At 40.0% G+C, this 23,493-nt stretch overlaps 1 protein-coding gene across 5 annotated transcripts in view; it reads right to left on the bottom strand.

Moving 5' to 3' along the window:
• The window catches only part of LOC138749241 (EF-hand calcium-binding domain-containing protein 5-like), a 128,939-nt gene that overhangs the window by 102,044 nt on the left and 3,402 nt on the right, over positions 1-23,493 (bottom strand). For 2 of the 5 annotated variants that reach the window (XM_069910367.1, XM_069910366.1), the window contains exons 1-5: positions 15,924-16,261; positions 13,976-15,423; positions 8,152-8,308; positions 5,403-5,466; positions 463-536 (exon numbers count right to left, since the gene is read on the bottom strand). In XM_069910367.1, the coding sequence (XP_069766468.1) occupies positions 463-536; positions 5,403-5,466; positions 8,152-8,308; positions 13,976-15,339 (1,659 nt within the window). In that variant the 5' untranslated portion in view covers positions 15,340-15,423; positions 15,924-16,261. Of the gene's footprint in view, positions 1-462; positions 537-5,402; positions 5,467-8,151; positions 8,309-13,975; positions 15,424-15,923; positions 16,262-23,493 lie in introns of those variants that run through there. The other 3 variants (XM_069910365.1, XM_069910363.1, XM_069910364.1) reach the window with 3 other exon arrangements.

Below are 23,493 nucleotides of genomic sequence, written 5' to 3'. Positions count from 1 at the left end.
GCACATTCTTATAGCGGCAAATCGGCCCCACTTGTCGTGCGCAGTCGGCGGGGAAGCTGCGGCAAGGATGGTGTCGCGGGACCATCTCTTCTGGTCCAGACTGGAAGGTTGCATACACGCTTGTGTCATCAGGACCCAAGCGTCGGGTCATTGGGGGCGGAACAGAATAAGGCTTAAAAGCTGCAGCACGAGATTCAAATTAAAGCAGTTGTGATAGAGAGGTCACAGCCTGTTGTCTCAGTCTCTTCGCTGCGCTCACTCACAACACGCTACAACATTCCATTATTTCTCACAGTTCAAAAAACCTTTCTTCTAATTTCAGTTTTCTCACAATCTAAAGGTAGTTTATAATACAAGCCAATGTTTTCCAATTCGCAGTGATAATTTGGTCAAAATATATTGTATTTATTGGAATAAGCTCAATTGTAAATACTTATGTAGATTCAGTGATCGAATTCCTACCTCTACAAACTCCTCTTCATTTAATATTTTTCCTGTTGTATCTATCTCTTCTAATTCCTTGTCATATCTCACATCTATGTTTAAATACACAGAAGAGGACAACCAGATGAAAGATATAACACAATGATTTTTTTAAAATAAAATTCCTATATTAATTTAAATGTATGATATTAATAGATAACTAAATGTCTAAATTGTAATTGTCTAAATTGTGTATTACAATTTAGACACAGTTATCTAAGTGAAAAACTGAAATGCATTAATACAAATTGTTTAATTACTGGCAATCCATCAACCCACATGCTTTTTTCAAAAAATATTGGCGTTTTAGACAATTTTCTTTAGAAATTTCTGGCTAGTATTTTAAAAGCACAATCTCACAGCACCAGATTTCTCTAGATTTCTACTTAACTCATCCATCTTCACTTAGAAACGTTGAGAAGTACGATAATATAAATCATCATGTAAACATTGTGTGACATGGCATTGAGCTAACTGAAATTAAACACTTCTATAGGTAGTGTAATTTTCAGAATTAAAAACAGCTATTATTAAAAGAGTTCCTGTTGTTTTTCTATAGAATTTAAGAAAATTGATAGTTCATTTGTCTTCATTTGCAACCATTATAAAACAGAGATTAGGAAGAACTTCTTTAGCCAGAGGGTCGTAGATCTGTGGAACTCACTGCCGCATACAGCAGTGGAAGCCAGATCACTGGGAATATTTAAACAAGAAATAGACAAGTATCTCATCAGTGAGGGCATCAAGGGATATGGGGAAAAGGCTGGAAATTGGAGTTCCTTTGTCTTGTGATCTTGTGATTATCATCCATGGAATTTGGATTTGAAACCTGGAAAGGGAGAGAATTCTTGGCCATCATTTTCCTTTTAACAGGGATTAAGAATGACTCAATGGGAAATATAAACCATTGGAAATGAAATGATGTTCCAAAAATAGGAATCATACCCTCCATGTTAAAGGCATGACTGGCATTAATGAATGAAAAGAAATGAGACAAGGTAATTTCTCCAGCATAAAAGCACACGTAACCATAATTAGATTTCATGCCAAATTCTAAATCTGAAATACTTTAGTAACTGTAACATGGTTTTTATGCCTCCTGTGAATGTGACAGAAAAGTTAAATTGAAAACACAGAGATTCTTCATTAAACAGAGGGACTATTCTCCCACAATATGTTGCTTGTGTTCTGTTTGAAGTGGTCTGTTGTTCCTGATTCTAGACTGGAGATTATCTGATTATTTTGGGTATTTATGTTCATAGTTCATTATGTACTTTTTCCAGTATATGCAGTCTCTTGTGCCTCTATGTATGATACCTTTCTCTTTATTCCATTTTTGTTTGACTTCCAACTCATAAAATGGATGATACACAGGTTTTATTTTTTTATTTTTTAAAAACTTAGACATACAACATGGTAATAGGACCTTTTGGTCCACAAGCCCATGCTGGCTAATCACACCAAGTGACCTACGTTTTGGAGGATGGGAGGAAACTGGAGTCCCCAGGGAAAATGTACGCAGGCACTGGGAGGACACACAAACTCCTTAAAGACAACATGGGATTTGAATCCTGGTCCCAATTGCTGGTGCTATAACAGTGTTGCGCTAATTGCTACGCTAACTGTGCCATTTCTCTCTTTTGCTATTCTAATGTAATTTTACTTTTATTCCTGAACTCGTGCAACAATTTTCCCAACAAAAGTTTATCATTTTATTGCTATTCACTATACCATTGACTTTCATCAGAATCATGAAGTAGAATAAACACCTGGGGAAGAACATTTGCCAAAAGATAAAGTAAGTTGCATAATCAGGAAATGAATGCTAAGCTAAGTGTTGTAGTTGACCTAGTTAGTCATTACTATAAAAATACTTGTTCACAGTTAGCAAATTCAATTTGGCCACACCACTCCAAGTGACACCTCACAGAACAGAGTGTGGATCAGAGAATGAGGTTATGCATGATCTCCATGTGGAAGCAGAATATCACTGAATTTTTCCTTTAGTAATGAAATCTTAAACATATTAAAACATCAATATGAAGCATGTCAGGGAAATATGACCCTTTGGGTAAATGGGACACAGGCCCACGATTATACTCAATGCTAGCACTCCACAAGGATGTGTACTCAGTCCTTACAATATTTCCTCGAAACACAATACTACCTAGCTGAATATTGCTCCAACTCCATCCTTAAGTTCACTGATGCCAAGATAACAACTTTTCTCTCAATGTCAGTGGAGAGCTTATATAGATTTCAGGAGGGTGGGGATTAGTAGAACCCATTCTCTCATCCACATCAATGTTGATAGCTTCCAAGTTCCTGGAGCCAACATTTCCAGGAACCTGACCTGGACCAAACATATATTAATGCAACAAAAATAAGTTTGGCATGTTCTCCTATATCTATTAATGACTTCTACATGTGTACTATTGAAGACATCCTATCTGGATACATCATGAAGTGGTATAGGAGCTACTCTGCCCAAGATAGGAAGCTGCAGAAGGTAGTAAATGTGGCTCAGAACATCACAAAAGCCTCTTTTGCATTTCCCACTGCCTCAGAAAGACAGCGAACATACTGTATGTTCCACTCCACTTCTATTGAAGTTTATGGGACCAAATTTTAGAAGAAGGCTTCCAGTCAGGAATTAAATTTTAACCAATGCTGTCTCATATACTTTGTTCTGGGGCCACAAGAAAAAGAATTGAAGAACATCGAAGTTAGATGATTTACTTTTAATTTAGTTGGATAACCAAAATAAACAGCAAACATTTAGATAAAGTCCAATCCACAGATATATCAGTAGTTTGCAATTAAACTTGCATATGCATCTTTCATTCAGACTTGAAATATGTCCAACATCCTTGAATTTGAACATTACTTCAGAACTTTCTTACCTCATTTTCAGCTGTCCCCATCTTCTCATCCTTCAATCTTACTCCTTACATTGATTTCTGAGCTTCTCTACCAACCACCACCTCCAACCCACCACCCCCCCATTGCTGACCCCATTCCCAAATTATCAGTTGCAGCAGGAACCTCAGCTTTACCACCCAGGATCAAATCTTAATGAATGCTGGGTCCAACATGACATTCAGCTTTGTGCACATTCCTATTGCCTGGAGTCCTAATGCTGCATTCAGACCTTTTCTCCCATCTTCAGAAGTACAGACTGAACTTGACATCTCTACTGGACTCCCGCTCCTTTGACATCTGTTCATTATTTACCACTGGTATGATACTAATCACCTCAATTTTTCCACTTCACCAATTCATTGTAACTTATCTATTTGTAGGAAATGTATAACAGTCCTCGTAGTAATCCTCCTAAGCCACTTCCTCGTTATTTTTCGAGGAACGTGATGAATGAACTGACACTGCTTTTGTCATTTGCAGAGAACTCAAATGTTTCAGCAGCTTTGCTGCTAATTTCCACCATGCTTTCAATTATACAGCATCCATGTTTTCTCAAGCTCTTCCTTCTTCATGACTTCTCTATCCTTATTTTTAGGAACAAGTTAGCAACCAATATCCATTCATTCATCACAAGCCCACTTTCTCCCACAACTATCTCGACCACACCTCCTCTCATCCTGCCTCCTGAAAGAACTCCATTCCTTATTCACAGTTATTCTGATGCTGCCTGTTTAGTTCTGATAATTCCATGATGCATTTCTATTTCCTTAACCATGACTCAAGATACTGCATGACTCTACTCACAAGCTTTCTCGTTCCACTCAGAGCAAGGATAGAATTCCTTTTGCCTTCAGCTTTCACCCTACCAACTACCACATTCAATGGATCATCCTAACAATTTCATCCATTTTCGTCCCCTCCATGGACTCCATCCATGTCTCACACTGCCAAAGGAAGGTAGCCAACATCCTGAAAGACAATCTCATCCAAGAAACGCTATCTTCTCCCTCCACCAACTGGTGAGAAGGCTTAAGAGTATGAAAGCAAACACCAAAGACCTTAAAGACCATTTTCTTCCCTGTCGCCATCAAGCTCCTGAGTGAACAGTGCGCTCATGCTACTCTGGCTTGGTACTAATTAGTATTCCTTTTCATTGTAATCCTATACTCTATAAATTGTGCTCTTCATACGGCTGTATGAAATATTAGAGGAAGCCTATTAGCTTGTTCGTAGAACCCTTCTCACTGTACTCAGTATTTTGTGACCAAAACTAAATTAAACCTCAACTTGATGTTGCTAACCAACACATTTTCTCTCCATTCCTCTTTCAGCATCCTTTATAACTTGCAGATTCTTTGTATGAAATGTGATGTCACAACCTGTCTGCTCTGCATGCTTCTGGCTTGCAAGGGTGACATATGCCTTTCAAATGCAATGGACAGAATGAGTTGTGATGTAATTATGGATGCCCACATTATGTAAGAAATACCATAGAGCTTGGCATGTAGCACTCAATATGGCACCTTAATTTTTATAACTGATTACTGCGTCGCAGGGTCGAAGTTTTTCTTCAGAATTTACATATTGCATCCAATTTTATTTGTTCTTGATGAATTAGTTTGCATGCCAAATTCTAAAGATTATTGAAGCCAGTTTGAACTGCCTCCGACATTGATCTAGTGGATTGGAGCATTGACCTACTCTGCTGTTCATATCTAGAGATCCCAGATAGTAGTAATTTTAGCAGGGAATCAAATGTGAACCATCCTGTGGTCCCAGGAGTAGGAGGTTGAAAGAACATTTCATTGCTGAAACCTAATGAGAGCAAGTTTGGTCTCAGACTTCAGCCCTACTCTTTTCTCATAATGATGGCAGGTAATGTGTGAGAGGACTACTCCAAACTTACCCCAATGTGAGTCAATATATCAGGTGAGAAAGTACAGCTGGATGAAAATAAAATCAAATGACCATTTATTTTTATGTCTGCATGATCTTACCTTCAAATGTTTCAAAAAGGTAATCAGAAAAAACCTCCGAAAAGGAAACCAAAACACTTTGAGCCTAGAATAGAAATATACAGGTTAGCAATTATGCATTGATATCTTACTGCATTTTCTCATACCACCTTGTTTCAAATCCCAACCTCTGATTGATGAGGCAGATTCAGACTTTAGATTTATTGTCAGAATACATGCATGACATTACATACTGTATAACCCTGAGATTCTTTTTCCTCTGGGTGAAACAGAATTATCACTTATTGGTCGTGCAAAAAAAAACTGTACACAATGTAAACAAATTGACTGTGCAGTATAAAGAGAAATAGAAAACAATAAAGTGCAAAAGTAAGAGCCCTTAAATGAATCTCTGTTTGTTGTTGTTTGTTGTTGAGGAGTCTGATGGTGTAGGGCACACATGTCAAACTCAGGCCCGCGGGCCAAATTTGGCCCGTGATATAATTATATTTGGCCCGCAAGATCATATCAAATATGTATTAAAGCTGGCCCGCTGGCCGCCGCGCCAGTATAGCGCATGCACAGCTAATACTACAAATCCCAGAATGCTTTGCAAATGCGTTGGCGCCGACCCGTCAGCCCGTTAATCGCCCCCACCTCCTCTCTTTACTTTCATGAGCATCTGCGACCTGTCGCCTAACTCACATGTAATAAACCCCTTACGAAAAATGGTCAAACGAAAGACAGAAAACAGGACCTTTCAAGACAGGTGGGAGGCAAACTCTGACCCCAGAGTGTGATGAACTTGCATCTAAGAAGAGATGCTAAGTATCTGGTTTAGACCCAGGTGCATCAGAGTCAATCATAGTGTAGCAATCTAAGCTTGGATTAATATTTTCTTTGGTTAACTTTGGACTGTTCATAGTTGAAAGATTGGATTTTCATTGAAGCAAGTTGTTATTTTTTTGACTTGTTGGCTTGTGAATAAAAATACATTTAAAAGAAGCTTAAAGGCTATAGAGAAATATTATTTATTGAATATTTTATTTCTCATTTGTTAATGCTTCTTCTGGAAAGAGTTTAACCAAAACTATTATTAAACATTTATTTTAATAGGAAAAAGTTTAACATTACCTATGTTGAAAGAAGAGAAAACATGCAGATGTTGTTGAAAATTTTCAATAAATATTTAGTTTGGCCCATGACTTAATCCAAGTTTTTAATTATGGCCCTCTGTGAATTTGAGTTTGACACCCCTGGTGTAGGGGTAGCAGCTGTTCCTGAACCTGGTGGTGCGAGTCTTGTGGCACCGATACCTCTTTCTTGACAAGCTTTCTATCGACATATTTTACAAACCCACCTACCGTCCTCCAGCCTCCACATCACGCACATTATCCTCCGTAATCTCCTGCACTTGCAACATGAGCTCAATACCAGACACATCTTCCCGTCTCCTCCCCTCTCTGCCTTCCATCGGGACCACTCCCTCCGCGACTTCCTTTTGCACTCAACCCTCTTCACCAATAACCCTCTTCACCAATTGCCCCCCCCCCACCCCGCCGGCATTTTTCCCTGTGGCCACAGGAAGTGAAATGCTGGCGCCCACATCTCCTCCCTCACTCACCACAGTTCAGGGGCCCAAATGGGCTTTTCAAATGAAGCAACACTTCACCTCTGGTTGTGTGTCTGAGTGTTTTGCACTGAGACCAGAGTATCTCAGGTTGTATTTGTGCAATCAGATGACAATAAATTTGACTTCTCTTTGAAGATCATCACAGAATGTCAAAAAGGTTATAGCATTGTTTTGAGTCGTTTTGGCCTTATGCAAGCTCATCCCACTCTACTGCCTCCATCCACAACCTCCATACATTTTCCTTTCACTTATCCAAGTCCTTTTTCAGTGCCATGAATGAGTCTGCCTTTCCAGCTTTGCATGTCCTGATCTGTTTTCCTCATGATTTGTTATTTGCCAATGATCTTTATTGCATGTTCTTTTTGTCTTGACTCTTCTACAAAGTACTGTCCAACACTGCTAAGTTACATCAAAGGGTCCGCTTATTACTCTGAAGACTGTGACAATGGCACAGACTCTCCTTGCCACCTTCACGTTAGGGTTTTATATGTTCAACATCTTCACTAACTCCTGGACTCCTTCACCCAAGACCATTCAAAATAGACGAGGCACGTTTAGGATGGTAATCAGAACATGGAGTGTGGAAGTTGGGCACATATGGAAGGCTGGCATAAATGGCAGAAGGAACCACACATCTGCCTTCCCTGTCAAGCACCTATTACCCATCAGTGGAAGAGTCTGTGGTTCTTATGTGGGCCTCATTCGTCATCCCAGAATCCACAAATCTCAGTCCCGAAGGACTGGCTATGAAACTAGGTCAGATCTTAGGCCTCAGTCTTTGTTTTTTCTCCAATGAGATGGTATGAAAGAGCTATTCCTGTAAAAGGTGTTGGGGAAAGAGTCAGAAACCCTTTTGCACACCAACTTTAGATGCAGAGGCCAAAAGCAGGTTGCTCACCTGTCTTACTAATATCTGATATACAGGACACCAAGAATGGACAGTAATACTGAAAAATGGGTTTGCACTTCACTGTTTCTGAAAACTGAAATAATCAATATATCTCCAGTGATAAAATATGCACAACTTTCTTATAAGCCCATTCAAAGATGATTCAGTGGTCTCTGAGACATTTGCTGTTAGACCTGAGTAAAGATAGAAAAAAAAGTGCAAGAATTGTCCTAATTTCTTATACATTATTTTTTAAAGATTATAATTACCAAACTAAGCAGCACAATTCCATTGGTGCTCAGCATCCAATCTCTGAAATGAACTTGTAGGTTTTGTTTTCTTTGTTCTTGATTAGCTGCATTGACTTTTTCCTGCTGTTCTCTTTCCTTTTGCCTCAGTTTTGTTTTTAATTTTAGACAGAAAAGCCTGCAATGTAAATAAGTCATTGTTAATGGTTCCAGACAACAGTCCTCCAAATAAAAGCTTGGATTAAGACATCTTTGACTTTAAATCCTGGAACTCCCTGGCCAATAAAATTGTGGGAGTAACTTCATCTTAAAAACATTTAAAATCATGTGAAGGTTAAAGCATAGAAAGAGGACATTTGGCCCATCATGTCTCTATTGGCTCTCTACACGAGCTACTTAGCAGTATGGATCCAGCTCACTCTTGAATGCCTTCACCACATAGGCAGGCAGTGCATCTCAGATTCCAACTATGCAACAAACCTTTTCCTCATGCCATTCTCCTTTGTGTTTTATTCATAACCTATCATCCTTGACCTCTCTACCGAAGCAAACAGCCTCCACCATCCACTGAGTTTAGAGCTTCATCATTTTATCTACTTCTATTAGATCTCCTGTCAGCCTTCTCTTTTCCAAATGCAAAATAGACCTGGCATTTCCAATCTATCTGTGGTCCCTCATCCCATAAATCATTCTTATACAATAAATGAACATAATTATCCAAGTGAGACTGAATAGCAGTTTTAAAAGCATCTATTTTGTACTCTGAGATAAAACCTAGTGCTCTGTATGCCTTTTTGACCATTTTTTTGACCTACCTTGCGACTTCCAATGCCACACCCAAATGCCCAGTCTCAGTTCCTGCATCCCTTTTAAAACAGTTTTTATTCTCTTTGAACAATTAAGTTAGTAAAAATTATACATTGGGGAAAACGGCTCCAATTTTTAAAAATCTTGGTCATATTTTCTTAACTACAGTAGAAGTCCAAAAATCCAGATGCCAGAAATCAAGAACCCTGACTTCCCGAACATTCTCAGTTTTTTGTGTGTGTGCATTGTATGTGTGCGTGTGTGCATTGTGTAAATGGAACAGATGAACAGCCTGAGAATCTGGACTAACTCAATCCACAAGCAGTCCAGATTTTAGGACTTTTACTGCCACAAAGCTGAGATTTTTTCACCTGATTTAATTCCCCTCAGTATCTCAAAAATTCCTTTCAACCATTGAAATAACAGTAAATATTATCCTGATCTGTAAAATATCTCCTCATAATTTAACATTTGAAGTCCAGACATCATTTTGGTAATACCCTTTCAAGTCAATATTTCATTCTTAGAAAGAGGGGCTTAAAACTATTCATTGTTCTTCGGGTGCATTGCAACCAGGGCTTTATGGAATTGCATTATTTTTTTCCACCATTTACTCCAGTACTCTTGATATAAAGACCTTTTTTTTATATTATTTACTGTATTTTAATGATTTACTTGAACCCACTTCACTCCTCCCCCTTCCCAATCTCTTTGCATCGCTGTTTCTAGCTTTTCACCATTGAGAAAGTATTCAGTTCATTTTTTTTGTAATTTTCTTAATTTGATTGTTTTCTCATGCTTACATGTAAATAATACCACATATTTGTGCCATCAATTAATTTAGATATGTGGCTTTCTATCCCATAATCTAATGTCATATTTCTAAATCCTGGACAATACACACCTAGTCTTTAAATTAATGACAGTCTCAATCTGTCATCAAATAACAAATCCATTGTTAAATCTGGGGGATTCTTGCACTCCGCTAAGCTAAAAGTCAGTTCCCAATCCATGTGATAACCAATTTCATGTACTGCAACAGTTGTTCAACTTCCCATGTGGGATTTTATCAAATGCCTTCTGAAATTCCAAAATTACTACATCCATTGGTTCCATAAAAGTGGTGGAGAAATTCAGCAGGTAATGCAGCAGATATAGGAAATAAAGGGCAACCAACATTTCAGGCCTAAGCCTTTTGTCAAGGTATGAGCACAAAATAGGCAGGTTCCCAAATTAAAAGGCTGGTAAAAAGGAAAGAAAAGCCAGGGGGAGGAATACACCCCAAAAGACAAAAGGAGTTAATTGGAAATAGAAAGGAGGATGGGAGCGAGGAAAGGTGAGAATTGATAGAGTGAGGGTAGAGTTTGTCTATGAAAGCAGAGCTGGGGGAAAGGAAGAGAGAGACAGAGCTAGAGGAAATGAGACATAGGAATAAATGGAGTTATGGGAAGGGTGGGGCTAATGGAAACCAGAAAAGTCAACATTGATGCCTTCTAGTTGAAGGGTGTCCAGTCGGAACACACATTTCATCTTTATCTTTGGCATGTTTGCCTGAATAAAATGCTGGGGGAATGGGGGTGAAGTGGAGAATAGGAAGGAAGGGGCAAGGGAGGAGCTAACAGGTAAAAGTGGATATGGATAGGAGGAGAAAACAAAAAAAAGCTGAGAAGTGATGGGGGAGGGGATAGCTCTGAATGGAGAGGGATTTCCATTATCAGACCCAGGCGTATGTATAATTCTGGAGGCAGAGATCTCGTGTATGAATGGGTCTTGCTGTGGTTTAGCAAATTCAGCAAATGCAGGATTTAAAAAATACTCATTTTATTTATTTACAAAAGCAAAATAAAGATATTAAACACATGAGAAAACAGGCAAAAAAGTCATATTATCAACAAAATTAAAACATTTATTGATGTTATGGATAAAAAAATAAGATTATAGGATCAAAAGGTAAATTGTCTATTTTAACACCATTATATAATAATCAGCTTATTCCTTTTCAATATTTAATAGTCATTTAAAGAGTTGGGATTCTAAGGGTTATAAAAACATTACAGGATTGCTTTGTAGAAAGACAGTTTCTTTCTTTTAATCAATTGAAAGAACGTTTTGATATTGCGGAAAATTCTTTATTTGTTTATTATCAAATTTGATCTTTGATAATAGCTATTTTTGAGAAAGAATCAACATGGATTGATGTAGTTCTACAACTGAAATAACTCTAAGTATTAGGAAATGAAAATCTTGACACGAGTTTCTAATTAGACATAAAGATCTATTAAAATATCTCCCCTTCAAATGTGATGTGAATAGTTACATTCACACTTCCTTTTCAACATGTCATAAGCATTTAATACATACATGATCAGACAATAAAAGCTTAAATCAAATTTTGTTTCAACCCCCTATTTATTTGATTTAATTTTAACATTATTTAAAATATGATGTTCCTCAAAGTTAGTTTTTAATAACTAGATTTCTCCTCTTGATTTTCAATATGAAATGAAACAAATTTAAACAAAGGTAAAAGAAAACAAAAAAAATCCAATAAAACCAATGTTTTTTTTTTGACGCTGAATATCTTTTTGATTTTTAATAAAGAGACAAACAACTTCAAATTATTTTGAAACTTTTGCACCAACAGGGCACAGCACAATGAGGCAGCAGCAAAAGGGAAACAGGTTCTCACAGCCAATCACAGATCATCATACTGATACTGTAGTAACAAATATCAACTATGAAAGCAGTTTTACCTAAAACTAAATAGTGTTCACCCAATAGGTCATTTTATTCCTTATTCAACCTAATTGCCCCAAAGATGATTAAAACCAATGTTAATGGACCTTAAATATTTAGTGTTTAATGTTATCTACCTCTGAGTAAATATCCTATTTCTCCCCTTTCCCCTTTATTGAGCATAGCTGTACAATTTGCTCAAACTCAAGCTACTTAACACTTTATATTTGCTTTGACATCTAACATTCTTTCAGAGTATAGTTTTAAATATTGATGTTTAAATGGCTTTTTTGCATCCTCCAATCCTCTTCAAGCTGAGGCAAAATGCTTATTGGAATCTGCATATTTTAAAAATGTTTAAATGTTACAGGGTCTTAATTATTGGATATTCTTGTCCATTCATCGCTATCCTTTGTCTAAGACTAAGTTTGTTCCCCTTTGTTAATTTTCACTCTTCATATTTCCTGTTTTTCTTACTATGGTCCTTTTTTTACTGTTTCCCTTGAATACTTTACATCTTTTCTTCTGGGTTTCTTGTTATTTTTCTTACATTGATCATAGGTACAATCTAGTAAACTTTTCACACAATGGATTTCAACACCATATCTATCTGACCACTTCATCATCTAGAAATAAAATATTTCTGTATTGAACACATTTATATCTTACTTGTAAATGCAGTGAAACTCTGATAATGAACCATCCCTCATGGCACTTACTTCCTACCTTTCCATTTATACATGGGTGGCACAGTTAGGGTAGCGGCGAGAGCAATGCTGTTACATTGCCAATGACTGAGTTCAAATCTGGCACGGTCTGTTAGGAGTTTGTATATTCTCCCCATGTTTGCATGGGTTTCCTCCAGGTGCTCAGGTTTCCTCCCACTGTTCAAAATGTAACAGGGGTGGAGGTCCATTGAGTGTAATTGGGCAGCAAGGGTTCATGAACCAAAAGAGCCTTTTACCATGCTGTATGTCTAAAGTGGTGGCATGGTTACTGTATCAGGTAGCACAATGCTGTTACCGTGCCTGTGACTGGGGTTCAAATCTGGTGCAGTCTGTAAGGAGTCTGTACTTTCTCCCAGTATCTGTATAGATTTCTTTCGGGTATTCTGGTTTCCTTCCACTGTTCAAAACATAGGTCAATTGGGTGTAATTGGGCAGAATGGGTTTGTGGACTGAAATAGCCTGTGCTGTACTGTATGTCTAAAGGGGTGGCATGGTTAGCATAGCTGTTAGCACAACATTGTTACATCGCCAGCAACTGTGGTTTGAATCCAGTGCAGTCTGTAAGGAGTTTGTACGTTCTCCCCATGTCTGTGTGGGTTTCCTTTGGATGCTCCCATTTCCTCTCACCTTATAAAACGTATTGGGGTTGTAGGTTGTAGAGCATGGGCTCATGGGCCAAAAGGGCCTGTTGCTGTGCTGTATGTCTAAATTAAATTAAAACCAGAACACTGGTTACTGCACTTACTTTTGCACACTGGCACCCCCGCCTTAAAATTCACAGGGGTCCCAGTGACCACATTTCCTTTAAACTCAGAGCTCCGATTACTGCACTCCTTTTGAACATAAGTTCACTGGAAAATTTATTATAATACTCTGTAACTTTGGGGGGAAAAAGTGAATTAATGGCATTTTGGAATATTAATAGAAATAGCATTCAACAGTCCAGAACATTTGCAGTTTGTCACCACTAAAATCCTGAAGGTGCCAGCTTAATAATGTTTTACTGAAAATGTTAAATATTGCAGTTCCATGTTGTGGAATAATATATAGTTTGCATTCTTCCTCATAATCTAGAATGACCATTTCAGGGTTACGTTGTACAATTCAATAATTTGTGCTATTAAATAATTTGCAGATTATTTCCAAATTTGGGTCATAATTTCCCACTGACCTTATTAGAATGGAATTCCTGATCTCTTATTTAAAGAACCCAAGTGGTTCTGACCTTGCACTGCTGCTACCCCTTTAATCCCTGCACTGATTCTGACCTCCCACTTTCTGTGGCAACTCTATTCTCTCAATTACAGATCCAATGACTTCATATCACACATCCTGCCACAATATATTTTTCAACTGTTCCCTCTTCTCAATGGACTTCCTTACAAATCCTGTTGGAGAATGTATGCAGCTCAATATCTACTGTTTGGCAATGAGGAAAAGGTGCAATATCAACACTTCATGAGGAGTGGGGTAGGGGGAAATTACACAACTACACATTTCAAATGAATAAGTCTTGAAATCAATATCAAAATCGAAACTAAAACAAACTATAAGTCTTGAAATCAATATCCTGCCTGTTATCTTTAATGTCAGCAGTATAATTTTTCAGGTCTTGGGCCACATGATGCAATCCAAGCAAATATGTATCTTTATCTGGAATGTTTCGGTAGCAAGGATTATTCCTCATCATAAACTGTGCCAGGAAATCTATAGGGTTAAAATAAGGATGTGGTCTCTCCAATAGAGTTAAATGTTTTTTTTCAACTTCTATTAACAAGTTCTCCAGACCAAGAATTAGAGTTGGCAAAACTTTTTCCAGTATGTATATACGGGTCTGCACAGTCATTTTATTTTCGTTGAACCATTCCTTCACCAACAAATCCATTGGGACCTTTTTTACCAAATTAGCTTTTTCACGTTTGCGCTTTTGCAAAAGTATTAATTTATGCTCCTGTATATTTAGCACTCGCTTTGCTACTTTTCGTTCAAACATCCTCTTCCAAAGATTCGTTGTTCCTTCATCTTCATCATCTTCCTTTTCATCACTTATTGAAAACCCTTCGATTACTGAAGTCTGAAAGGAAGCTCTTTTCATTTCAAGTCTAACTTTGAATGGGTCACGTATGCTAATAGAAGATCTAGCCTTTGAAGATTTAGAAACATGGTGCACATGAGATACAGTGTTTTTTTTCCTTCCTATAGTTTCAAAGGTATGAATGTCTGGTGTTATTCTTGAAACTGGGACTTTCCTTGCTTCAGGTTTAAAAATATTATGTCTATATTTATCGACGGCTGCCTCACTTCCCAGAGAAGCTCTTCTACTTGTAGATTGCTTGAAATCATGACCAAAATCTTCCCCCAGTTCATGGGTAATTACTCCAGCAAAAGAAGTACTTCTCTCTGAAGCTGAAGAAAATCTTTCACCCTGATCTTTATGCGTTTCATTCTCAGTTCCTTCAGTTTCAATTGAGATGCTTCGCTTTGAAGTTTTATTAACCTCTTTCCTCTCATAATCATCTCCCCCACGATCAGTCACTCCAACTGCAAGGGAATCACTCTCCCTCGCAGCTTTGGGAATTCTATCCTTGTTGCTTTTATCTGCTGCACCTGCACTTGCTCCAATTATGAGAGGAGCACGACTTGCTGAAACTTCGCTAAATTTGCTAGTGTCACCTTCATCGATCACACGATCAATTATTCCAGGTACAAGAGAAGCACTCCTCTCTGATACTAAATTGAATGTGCTCCTGGATCCTTCATCTGTTGTACCATCAGTATTTGGAGTTGCGAGAGAAGCACTTCTTGAAGTTGAATGAAATTTGTTGCTGTCATATTTTTCTGGGACACTTCCAGATATAATAGAAGTTATTTCCTTTTCCCCTTTTGTTGTAACTTTAGTTTGATCGTTATCCATTGCTGTATGCCAAGAGGTGTTCATTATTGCAGCTTTTTTATTTTCATTTATATCAGATAAAAATCCAGAAGTTATCTTTTTTTTTCAGTATTAGTAGCGATAGCTTTCCTGGGGGCAAAAAAAAACCCAAACATATGGTGTTAGAATTACATTCATTACAATTGGTGGGTGGCAGTTCTGTAAAATGTTAGCCCAGTGTTATATGCAATAGTCAAAAAACATGCAAAATATCAACATTTAAATATTAAGGAACTTTATTTGAAATTAAATTTACCATTAAACATTTTTCCTAGAATAACAATGTCATGAACACAATTCCCTTTTATTCGAATGATTACATTTTAATATGTTCCAATAACTCTTTCCAAAATGTTCAATTCATGGATTTTATCAAATCTAACTGTGCAGCACAGAACAGACTGCAGAGATATACTGTGACACCGTGAAAAATCAGCCGCTTCGCTCCCTCCTTCGGAAGCAAAATGTGACACAATAAGATCACTGGGCTTCAGCAGCGGGGATTCTAATCCACGCTCAGGAGTTCACGATGTAAAGATGAGGAGGTCGCAGCGATTGACAGAACTCGATAATGCACTGGTTGGACGTACCAAGTGAGGACGGTGAATTTCACGCCCCTTCTTGTCCTGGTCCGCTTCGGAGCAGTTTGCCCTGGTTTGTGAATCTTGATCTGAAATCAGCTCGTCAAAGCCAATTGAATAAATCCACCAGGTTTTGACATGAACCGTGTGCTGGCAGTCCAGGGTTTGTTTAGGTGTTGCTAAGCACGCCTGTTTCCTTCCGGTATGTTTCCTCGATGAGTGGACATACTTTGCCTTGAATAGCGTCAGAGTAGTTTGGATTTCAAAAGTCCAACCAAAGCAACTCCCTATTTTATGTGTGCGTTATATTATGTCTCTGTCTGCGTTCAAGTGAGTCATAAGCGATGAGTGCAGGGTGACAGCATCACCATGTGATATCACACACTCCCCAAAACCTGTTTCCACAGGATTACAAAGAAATTTCAAATCGATATTGCTTGCTGATTAACAATACTGCGAATCTGGAAGCAATATTTATTGTAATTAAAATAAATATTGGAACTAATCAGCAAGTCGGGCAGCATTTATGGGGAGACAATATTGTTAACATTTCTGATCAAAGACTTGACATCCAAAGTGCTGGATTGGGGCCTGCGTGTGCCAGTGGACCTTGGAGGCAGTTCCTAGCCAACTCCGCCACCTCCTTCTTGAGCCCGTGCCACACGAATTGCTCCGCAACCGTCCGCACAGTCGTCTTCACCGAGGGGTGAGCAAGGTCATGGACTAAGCTAAAGACTCTCGCCCTCCACCTCGGTGGGATTACCGGACGCGGTGGACTGGAGGAGACATCGCAGAACAGCGTGTCTGGGCTGTTGGGCAACTGAGGTCAAGGCCCGAGATGGCGGTCCGGAGGGCTGTGTCATGCTGCTGGGCCTGGGTCAGCTGCATATCGTCAAGGCCAGAGGCGAGAGTGTTGATGGACGGGCGCAAGAATGTGTCCGCTACCACATTGTCCTAGCCTGCCCTGTGCCGGATGTCGGTGGTGAACTCCGATAGGTAAGAGAGATGGCCCTGTTGCTTGGCTGACCATACAATTGCCTGAGTGAGGGGCTTGTGGTCTGTGAAAACTGTGAAGGGTCTGCCCTCCAGGAAATAACAGAAATGGCGGATGGCCAAGTACAGTGCTAGGAGCTCCCGATTGAACACGCTGTACTTGAGCTCTGGCGGGGCGCAGCTGCTTACTGAAAAAGGCCAGCAGGCTCCATTGTCCATTAAACCATTGCTCCAGAAACGCCCTACTGCCATGGCTGAGGCATCCACCGAGAGCGCCGTGTGTGCATCCGGGTGTGGGTACACTAGCAGCATCGCACTGGCGAGGGCTTCCTTTGTTGTCATAAAAGCCTTGTCCACCTCTTCTGACCAGGATAAAGTCTTTTCCATCGCGGCGATCAGTGTGAACAGTGGACGCATGGTACAGGCGGCGCCGGGGATGAACTGATGGTAAAAGTTCACCATCCCCACGAACTCCTGCAGGCCTTTGAGGGTGGAAGGTTTGGGGAAACGTTGGATGGCCGCCACCTTCTCCAGTGCCGGAGCAGCCCCGGCCGCCGAGATGGTGTGCCCCAGGAACTGCAGCGACTGCTTGCCGAAGTGGCATTTGGCCGCGTTGACTGTGAGGCTGAAGTCCGGCAACCGGGCAAACAGTGCAGAGATGGGCCTTGTGTTCTTCGTGGTTGCGACTGGCGATGAGGATATCATCTAGGTAGAGGAACACAATGTCCAAATCCCTACCCACTGCATCCACGAGGCGCTGGAACATCTGGGCCACGTTCTTTAACCTGAAGGGCATCCGGAGGAATTCGAAAAGGCCGAACGGGGTGACGATCGCAGTCTTTCCCACGTCATTGGGGTACACTGGAATCTAGTGATATCCCCGCACTAGTTCATCTTTGGAAAAGACTTGCACGCCGTGGACGTTGGACGAGAAGTCTTGTATGTGAGGGACTAGATACCTGTCGTGGTTGTTGCATCGTTCAGCCATCGGTAGTCTACGCAGGGTCTCCAGCCCCCAGATGATTTGGGGACCATGTGGAGCGGTGATGCCCAGGCATTGTCCGAACGCCAGACAATCCCCAAGTCTTGCAGCCTTGAAAATTCTTCCTTCGCCTGTTGTAGCTTTTCGGGTGGCAGCCATCTGGGTTTGGCATGCAATGGGGGTCTTGCATGGCAATGTGGTGGAACACTCTGTTCTGGGGCAAGGCGACGTTGAAGCGTGCCTGCAAGATGGCGGGGAACTCATGGAGTATATTGGAGTATTCATCCCTGGCGGCGGCCACGGCAGTGATCTCGGGTTTGCAGGCATCCACGGTGTCCAAGCGCACGGAGTGGAATGTGCAGGCGTTGACCAGCCTCTTGCCCTTCATATCAACCAGCAAGTCATGAGCCCTCAGGAAGTCGGCCCCCAACAGCACGGTGCCCACCAAGGCCAACACGAACCTCCAGTGGAAGTTTTCTTTGCCGATCTGGATCTGCACCCTGCGGGTGCCGTAGGTCTTGATGGTGGAACCATCAGGGTTGAACTGGGAGATCGGGTGGGGGGGTAGGATGCTCAGCTCAGCCCCTGTGTCCACCAGGAAATGCCAGCTGGTGGATTTATTGGTGACATGAAGGAGGCTGTTCGCATGGTCAGCCGTGGCAGCCATCAACAGCGGCTGGCCTGGTTGATTCCCTGGAAGCTGCAGGATTGGCGGCACTTATAGGCTTGCACTCCCCATGGCTAGTGATTAAAGTACCAGGTGGTAAGGTTCTCCTCTGGCTTGTGCTTGGGGGCGGCTTGCGGTCAGCTGGTTCCTGGTCATGAAACCTGGTTAAGGGCTGCCTCATTCTTCCTCTTTGTGCACCAGCGGGCATCTGCTTGGGCTGCGACTTTACGTGGGTCCGCAAAATCCTCGTCTGCCAGGAGCAACTGGATATCCTCCAGTATTTGTTCGAGGAAAATCTGGCAGAAGAGGAAACAAGGCTTATGATCCTCCACCAGAGCCAGCATTTTGTCTCATTAGTGCTGATGGGCTGCGATCCCCAAGCCTTTCCAGGTGCAAGAGCCTGGAAGCCCATTGCTGGGGGCTGAGCCCAAATGTCCCCAGGAGCAAGTTCTTGAGGGTGCTATATTTACCCTCACCTGGAGGATGATGGATGAGGTTGTCCACCCAAGCTGCTGTTTCTTGATCCAGCACGCTCACGACATGGTAGAACATCGTGGTGTCTGCTGAGATGTTTCTGAGGTGGAATTGCACTTCCGCCTGCCCAAACCATGTCTGTGGGCGATGGGTCCAGTAGGGGGGGAGCTTGAATGCCACAGTGTTAACCTCAGCAGAATCCATGTCACGGAGACCAGAAAGATGTCTGGGCTCGTCGGGGTCACCAATGTGGCGCTATGCGCAGCTGAAGAAAGCACAGCCACCATGTTGAGGGTTATTCACAACTGTTTTATTTGAATTTAGTGTGTGCCCCTTTAAGGGCAGCACTGGCTAAGTCACCATGTGCGTGGTGACATCATAATCGCTGCCCGAGGCATGCGTTGAGCAGGAGGTTTGAGTCAGGAAGAATCCCTGACAGCGTTGGTGTTACACGCGGGGCCGGTTCGCCATGAGAGAGTGCGCCGCCAGAGTTAATTAATTATAAAGCATCGTTTAATTCAGTGGTTTTCAAGTAATCCCTATGCCATAGGTGCTTAAAGTGGTATGTGAATGGAAAGAAAAAGTTTGAAAACCACTGGTTTAATTCAAAGTGTCTTCATTCCGAGTTGTATTTTTGCAGATATTGAGTTGCATAAATCAGGATTGAAATTTTAATCAATTTTCTCCTTTGTTCCAGTAAGCTGTTTGTTTAAGGCTATATTGAAATTAAAAACTGGCATTAGTAGAAAAGTGTTTGATAGCAATTATTTACAGAGTAAATTCAAATTAAGAATATAATTGCAGTCTTGCCTCAGGTGTGGGTAATATTGAATCTATAATTATAGATAGTGCTAGCACCTATCGGTACTGTTTTCCATCAGTACCGTACCTCAATGAGGTTACCATGAGTTCTGTACTTCTACATATAGAACTGGATCTGGATTTAGGCCTTATCGAGGAGTCAACTGTGGAAAGGATAAAGAACTTCAAATTCCTGGGTGTCCAAATCTCTGAAGACCTATCCTGGGGCTCTCGTATCAATGCAATCGAGAAGGCGGCTCGTCAATGTCTATATTTCATTTGGAGTTTGAGGAGATTTGGTATGTCACCAAAGACTATAACATTCCTACAGGTGTACCGTGGAGAGCATTCTGACTGGTTGCATCGCTCTCTGGTATGGAGGTGCCAATGGACAGGACAGGAAAAGGCTACAGACAGTTGTGAACTTGGCTAGTGCCATTATGGGCGTTATTCTTCACTCAATGACATTTACAAGAAGCAATGTCTCAAAAAACCTCTATCATGAAAGACCCTCACCACCCAGGCCATTTGCACCTGTAATGCTGCCGAAAAACAACAAATTTCGTGACACATATTCATGATAATAGATTCTGATTCTGATTCTGCAGTTTTGTATCTCATTTCTGGATATTTGACCCCCAATCCTGGGATTCAGATTAAGACTGTGAGTATCTAGCCCAGTAATAAATCCCTATGTGCACCTGAGAGATATGGGCAGACTATGAGGGGAGTTGTCTCCTATTTCCAGTCTACAACCACATTTTGGATCCAGGTTCTCGTGCCAGTTAATATCACGACCTTTCTTTTTTAGGAGCTGCTCTATCCTGGGGAGTTCTGTGAATTGTTGGAAATCCAAACATTAGGTAATATGATATGGCTTAATGGGCAGAAAGTGACTTCAGGAGGCTGTGTGGACAAGTAGCTATAGGTTGCAGACTCCACCCTTCAAGCTTATTTATTGTCACATTGTACAGAGAGAATGATTCTTCTGCGATTAGTCAAACAGGTAAACTCCAACATATGTACAAATTGGAAGAACAAGAGCACAAATACAAAGTATAATGTTATAATGAAAAGAATAATTACTACATAGCAGCAAAAGAACACGATTATAATGCTCATTCAGGAACCTGAAGGCTATCTTTAAGCTTTTTGGTGTACAATTTCATTGTCTTGTACCTTCTCCCTCTCAGCAGGAGGGAGAAAAGTGTGTGTGTGTGAGCAGGGTGGAATGAACCCTTCAGTATCTTGACTACATTTTCTAAGCAGCAAGAGGTGGAGATGGAGTTGATGGGGAGCAGTGAAGTATGTGTGATGTTGTGAGCTGCATTCACCACCTTCTAAATGGTTATATATTATTACTGTTTACAGAAATGTTAGTGGTTGTAGATAATATACCAGATCTCCCAAATTGTTATTTAAAATAGTGGCAATTAATCCCTCCCATTATGATGAGAAGCCACTCCCTTTGTTTGTGGCATCAAGCCAGTTTTAATTATTTGCTCATGTGTTATGGACTTGAACCCACAATCTTTTCATTCAAGGGTAATTGTCAACACTGAGTCAAGGCCAATCTCAAATTTGGTTTCCAAGCCAGAAATAATGGCTAGTCATGCCTCATGGATCACTGAGTAAACAAGTTGTGTTTTTCCTGGTAACTTGCATCTGTAATAATCTGTTCTGACTCAACTATGTTATTGATGTTTTGTGCACCAGGAACTCTATGATTTTCTGGTCGGCCTTGCATTTAGATTTAAGTCAATCTCTTGTGAATAGTTAAAAAAAGTTATTTTAAATCTGATAATTGTTTATCCTGTTTTTCGTTAGCATAGCAGATGTTGAGGTGTGTGTTCTATGGAAGGTTCTAAGTTTAATTGAAAGCATGTACCAAGCTAGTTTTTTTCAAATAAAGGTGAGAAGAGTTAGAAATTATGCCTTATTCAAAAGCAAAGGACAGAAAATTCTGGATATCTGAAATAAAAACAGAAAATTCTGGAAATACTTGGCAGGTTAGGCAGCATTTAGCTCCAGTCTCTTGCTAGATTAGGTTTGGACATAAGAAGCATTTCAGCAATTGCAATCACAGCCAGGTTCCCATTTGTCGATGCCATTTACAGAATGCCACAGTTTTGTTAAAAGATCAACGTAACATGGAATAATTGGACAAAAGCTATGATCTAAAATATGAAAGCCTTATTTGAGTTCTGTTTCAATGGGCATGTCTAGACTGAATTGGAATGAATGCTGCAATCAAACATTAAATAATACATATTCAACGTTTACATGTGCTCACTCCCAGGATACATGTTTTATATTAGTCACCATTTGGCATTGAATGATAACTTCTGACTCAGGAAGACAGGCAAGATTTTCAACATTGGAAGAGAGATTTTGACAGTTGATGACAAAGGTTTGGCTGGAACATGTGTCTTTAGAATGTGAAGTATAAGAATTACAATATCAGAACGACTAGTACCACACGACTGGAAAACCAATTTGCTTTTAATTTAAAAATTACTATAGAATCACATTTTCAATTTATACCTGATGTTAAATATATCAGCGGCATTATATTTACTAAATTGTGTAACTTGGTATAATGGAACAAACATTAGAGAAGCCCAAATGTCCCCAACATTTTGGTGCCCTGAAATGAGAGGACTATGTTTAAAATGTGTTGTAATTTCTACATGGTGAAACAAAAATGTATATAAAAGTGTCTTTATCCCAAACATTGTGGAAGCACTATATAATGTGGGTAGGAAGGACTGGAAAAAAGGAATATTTTAAAGGGTTTATGATTAACAAATGCATTTGTTCACAGACATCTGAGTGTTCTTATACGTGAATCATTTAGCAGAAGCAGTTAAAACACCATATTAAGTATCCTTGTTCTTTCAAGTTAGATCTTTTGCATCTACCTAAGAGAAGAAATTTTAGTTTCAACTGTAAGACAGCATTTTCAACTTTCACTCATTCACAGGAGTTGGAGTTGAATCTGCAGTGTTTGATGTGGAGAGAACCTTCACCAGCTCCAGTAGCAACCACAAGGAATTATGAAATCTCCTAAAATGTAGCTGCCCTCAAATTTGTTACTATTCCATATCTGCTACATGGGAGAGGTGATATTAGTCAATGGGTTCACTATAAACTCAATCACAGTGCTGAGACTATTTTTATACTAAATCTCTTCTCAATCTTCCTTGCTGCAATACTATCTTCAACAACTTCATGGATTACTTCAATGAAATGTACAAGAGGGTGGAACTTACATTAAACATCTGGAAAACAAATGTCCTCAATTATTGTATTCTTCTGGTGCTCAATAGCACCCTCATGACAATCAAGATTCCTGATCGGGCTTTGAAAAGCATGGATCACTTTCCATATCTCAGAAATTACCTCCCAGAAAAGACAGATAAAGGCTTCTTAAATAATTTAGAGATGCAAGATTCAAATAACAAAACAAACTTTACTTACTGATGCCTTCCACCATTTCAGGAAACTGTTCTCATACTCCTATACATATGCTCCACAGTGGTGCACTAGTGACTATAGTAAAAAGGATGTGTTCTTACACGGTTACAAAATAGTTCATATATCCTGACTACATAACAAAAATATTAAAATTCATTGAATGACTACAATCCAACACCACAATC

Source organism: Narcine bancroftii, chromosome 14 (assembly GCF_036971445.1).
Source record: "Narcine bancroftii isolate sNarBan1 chromosome 14, sNarBan1.hap1, whole genome shotgun sequence".
In the NCBI taxonomy this organism is placed as follows: domain Eukaryota; kingdom Metazoa; phylum Chordata; class Chondrichthyes; order Torpediniformes; family Narcinidae; genus Narcine; species Narcine bancroftii.
This window is presented reverse-complemented; position numbering and strand designations above follow the sequence as displayed.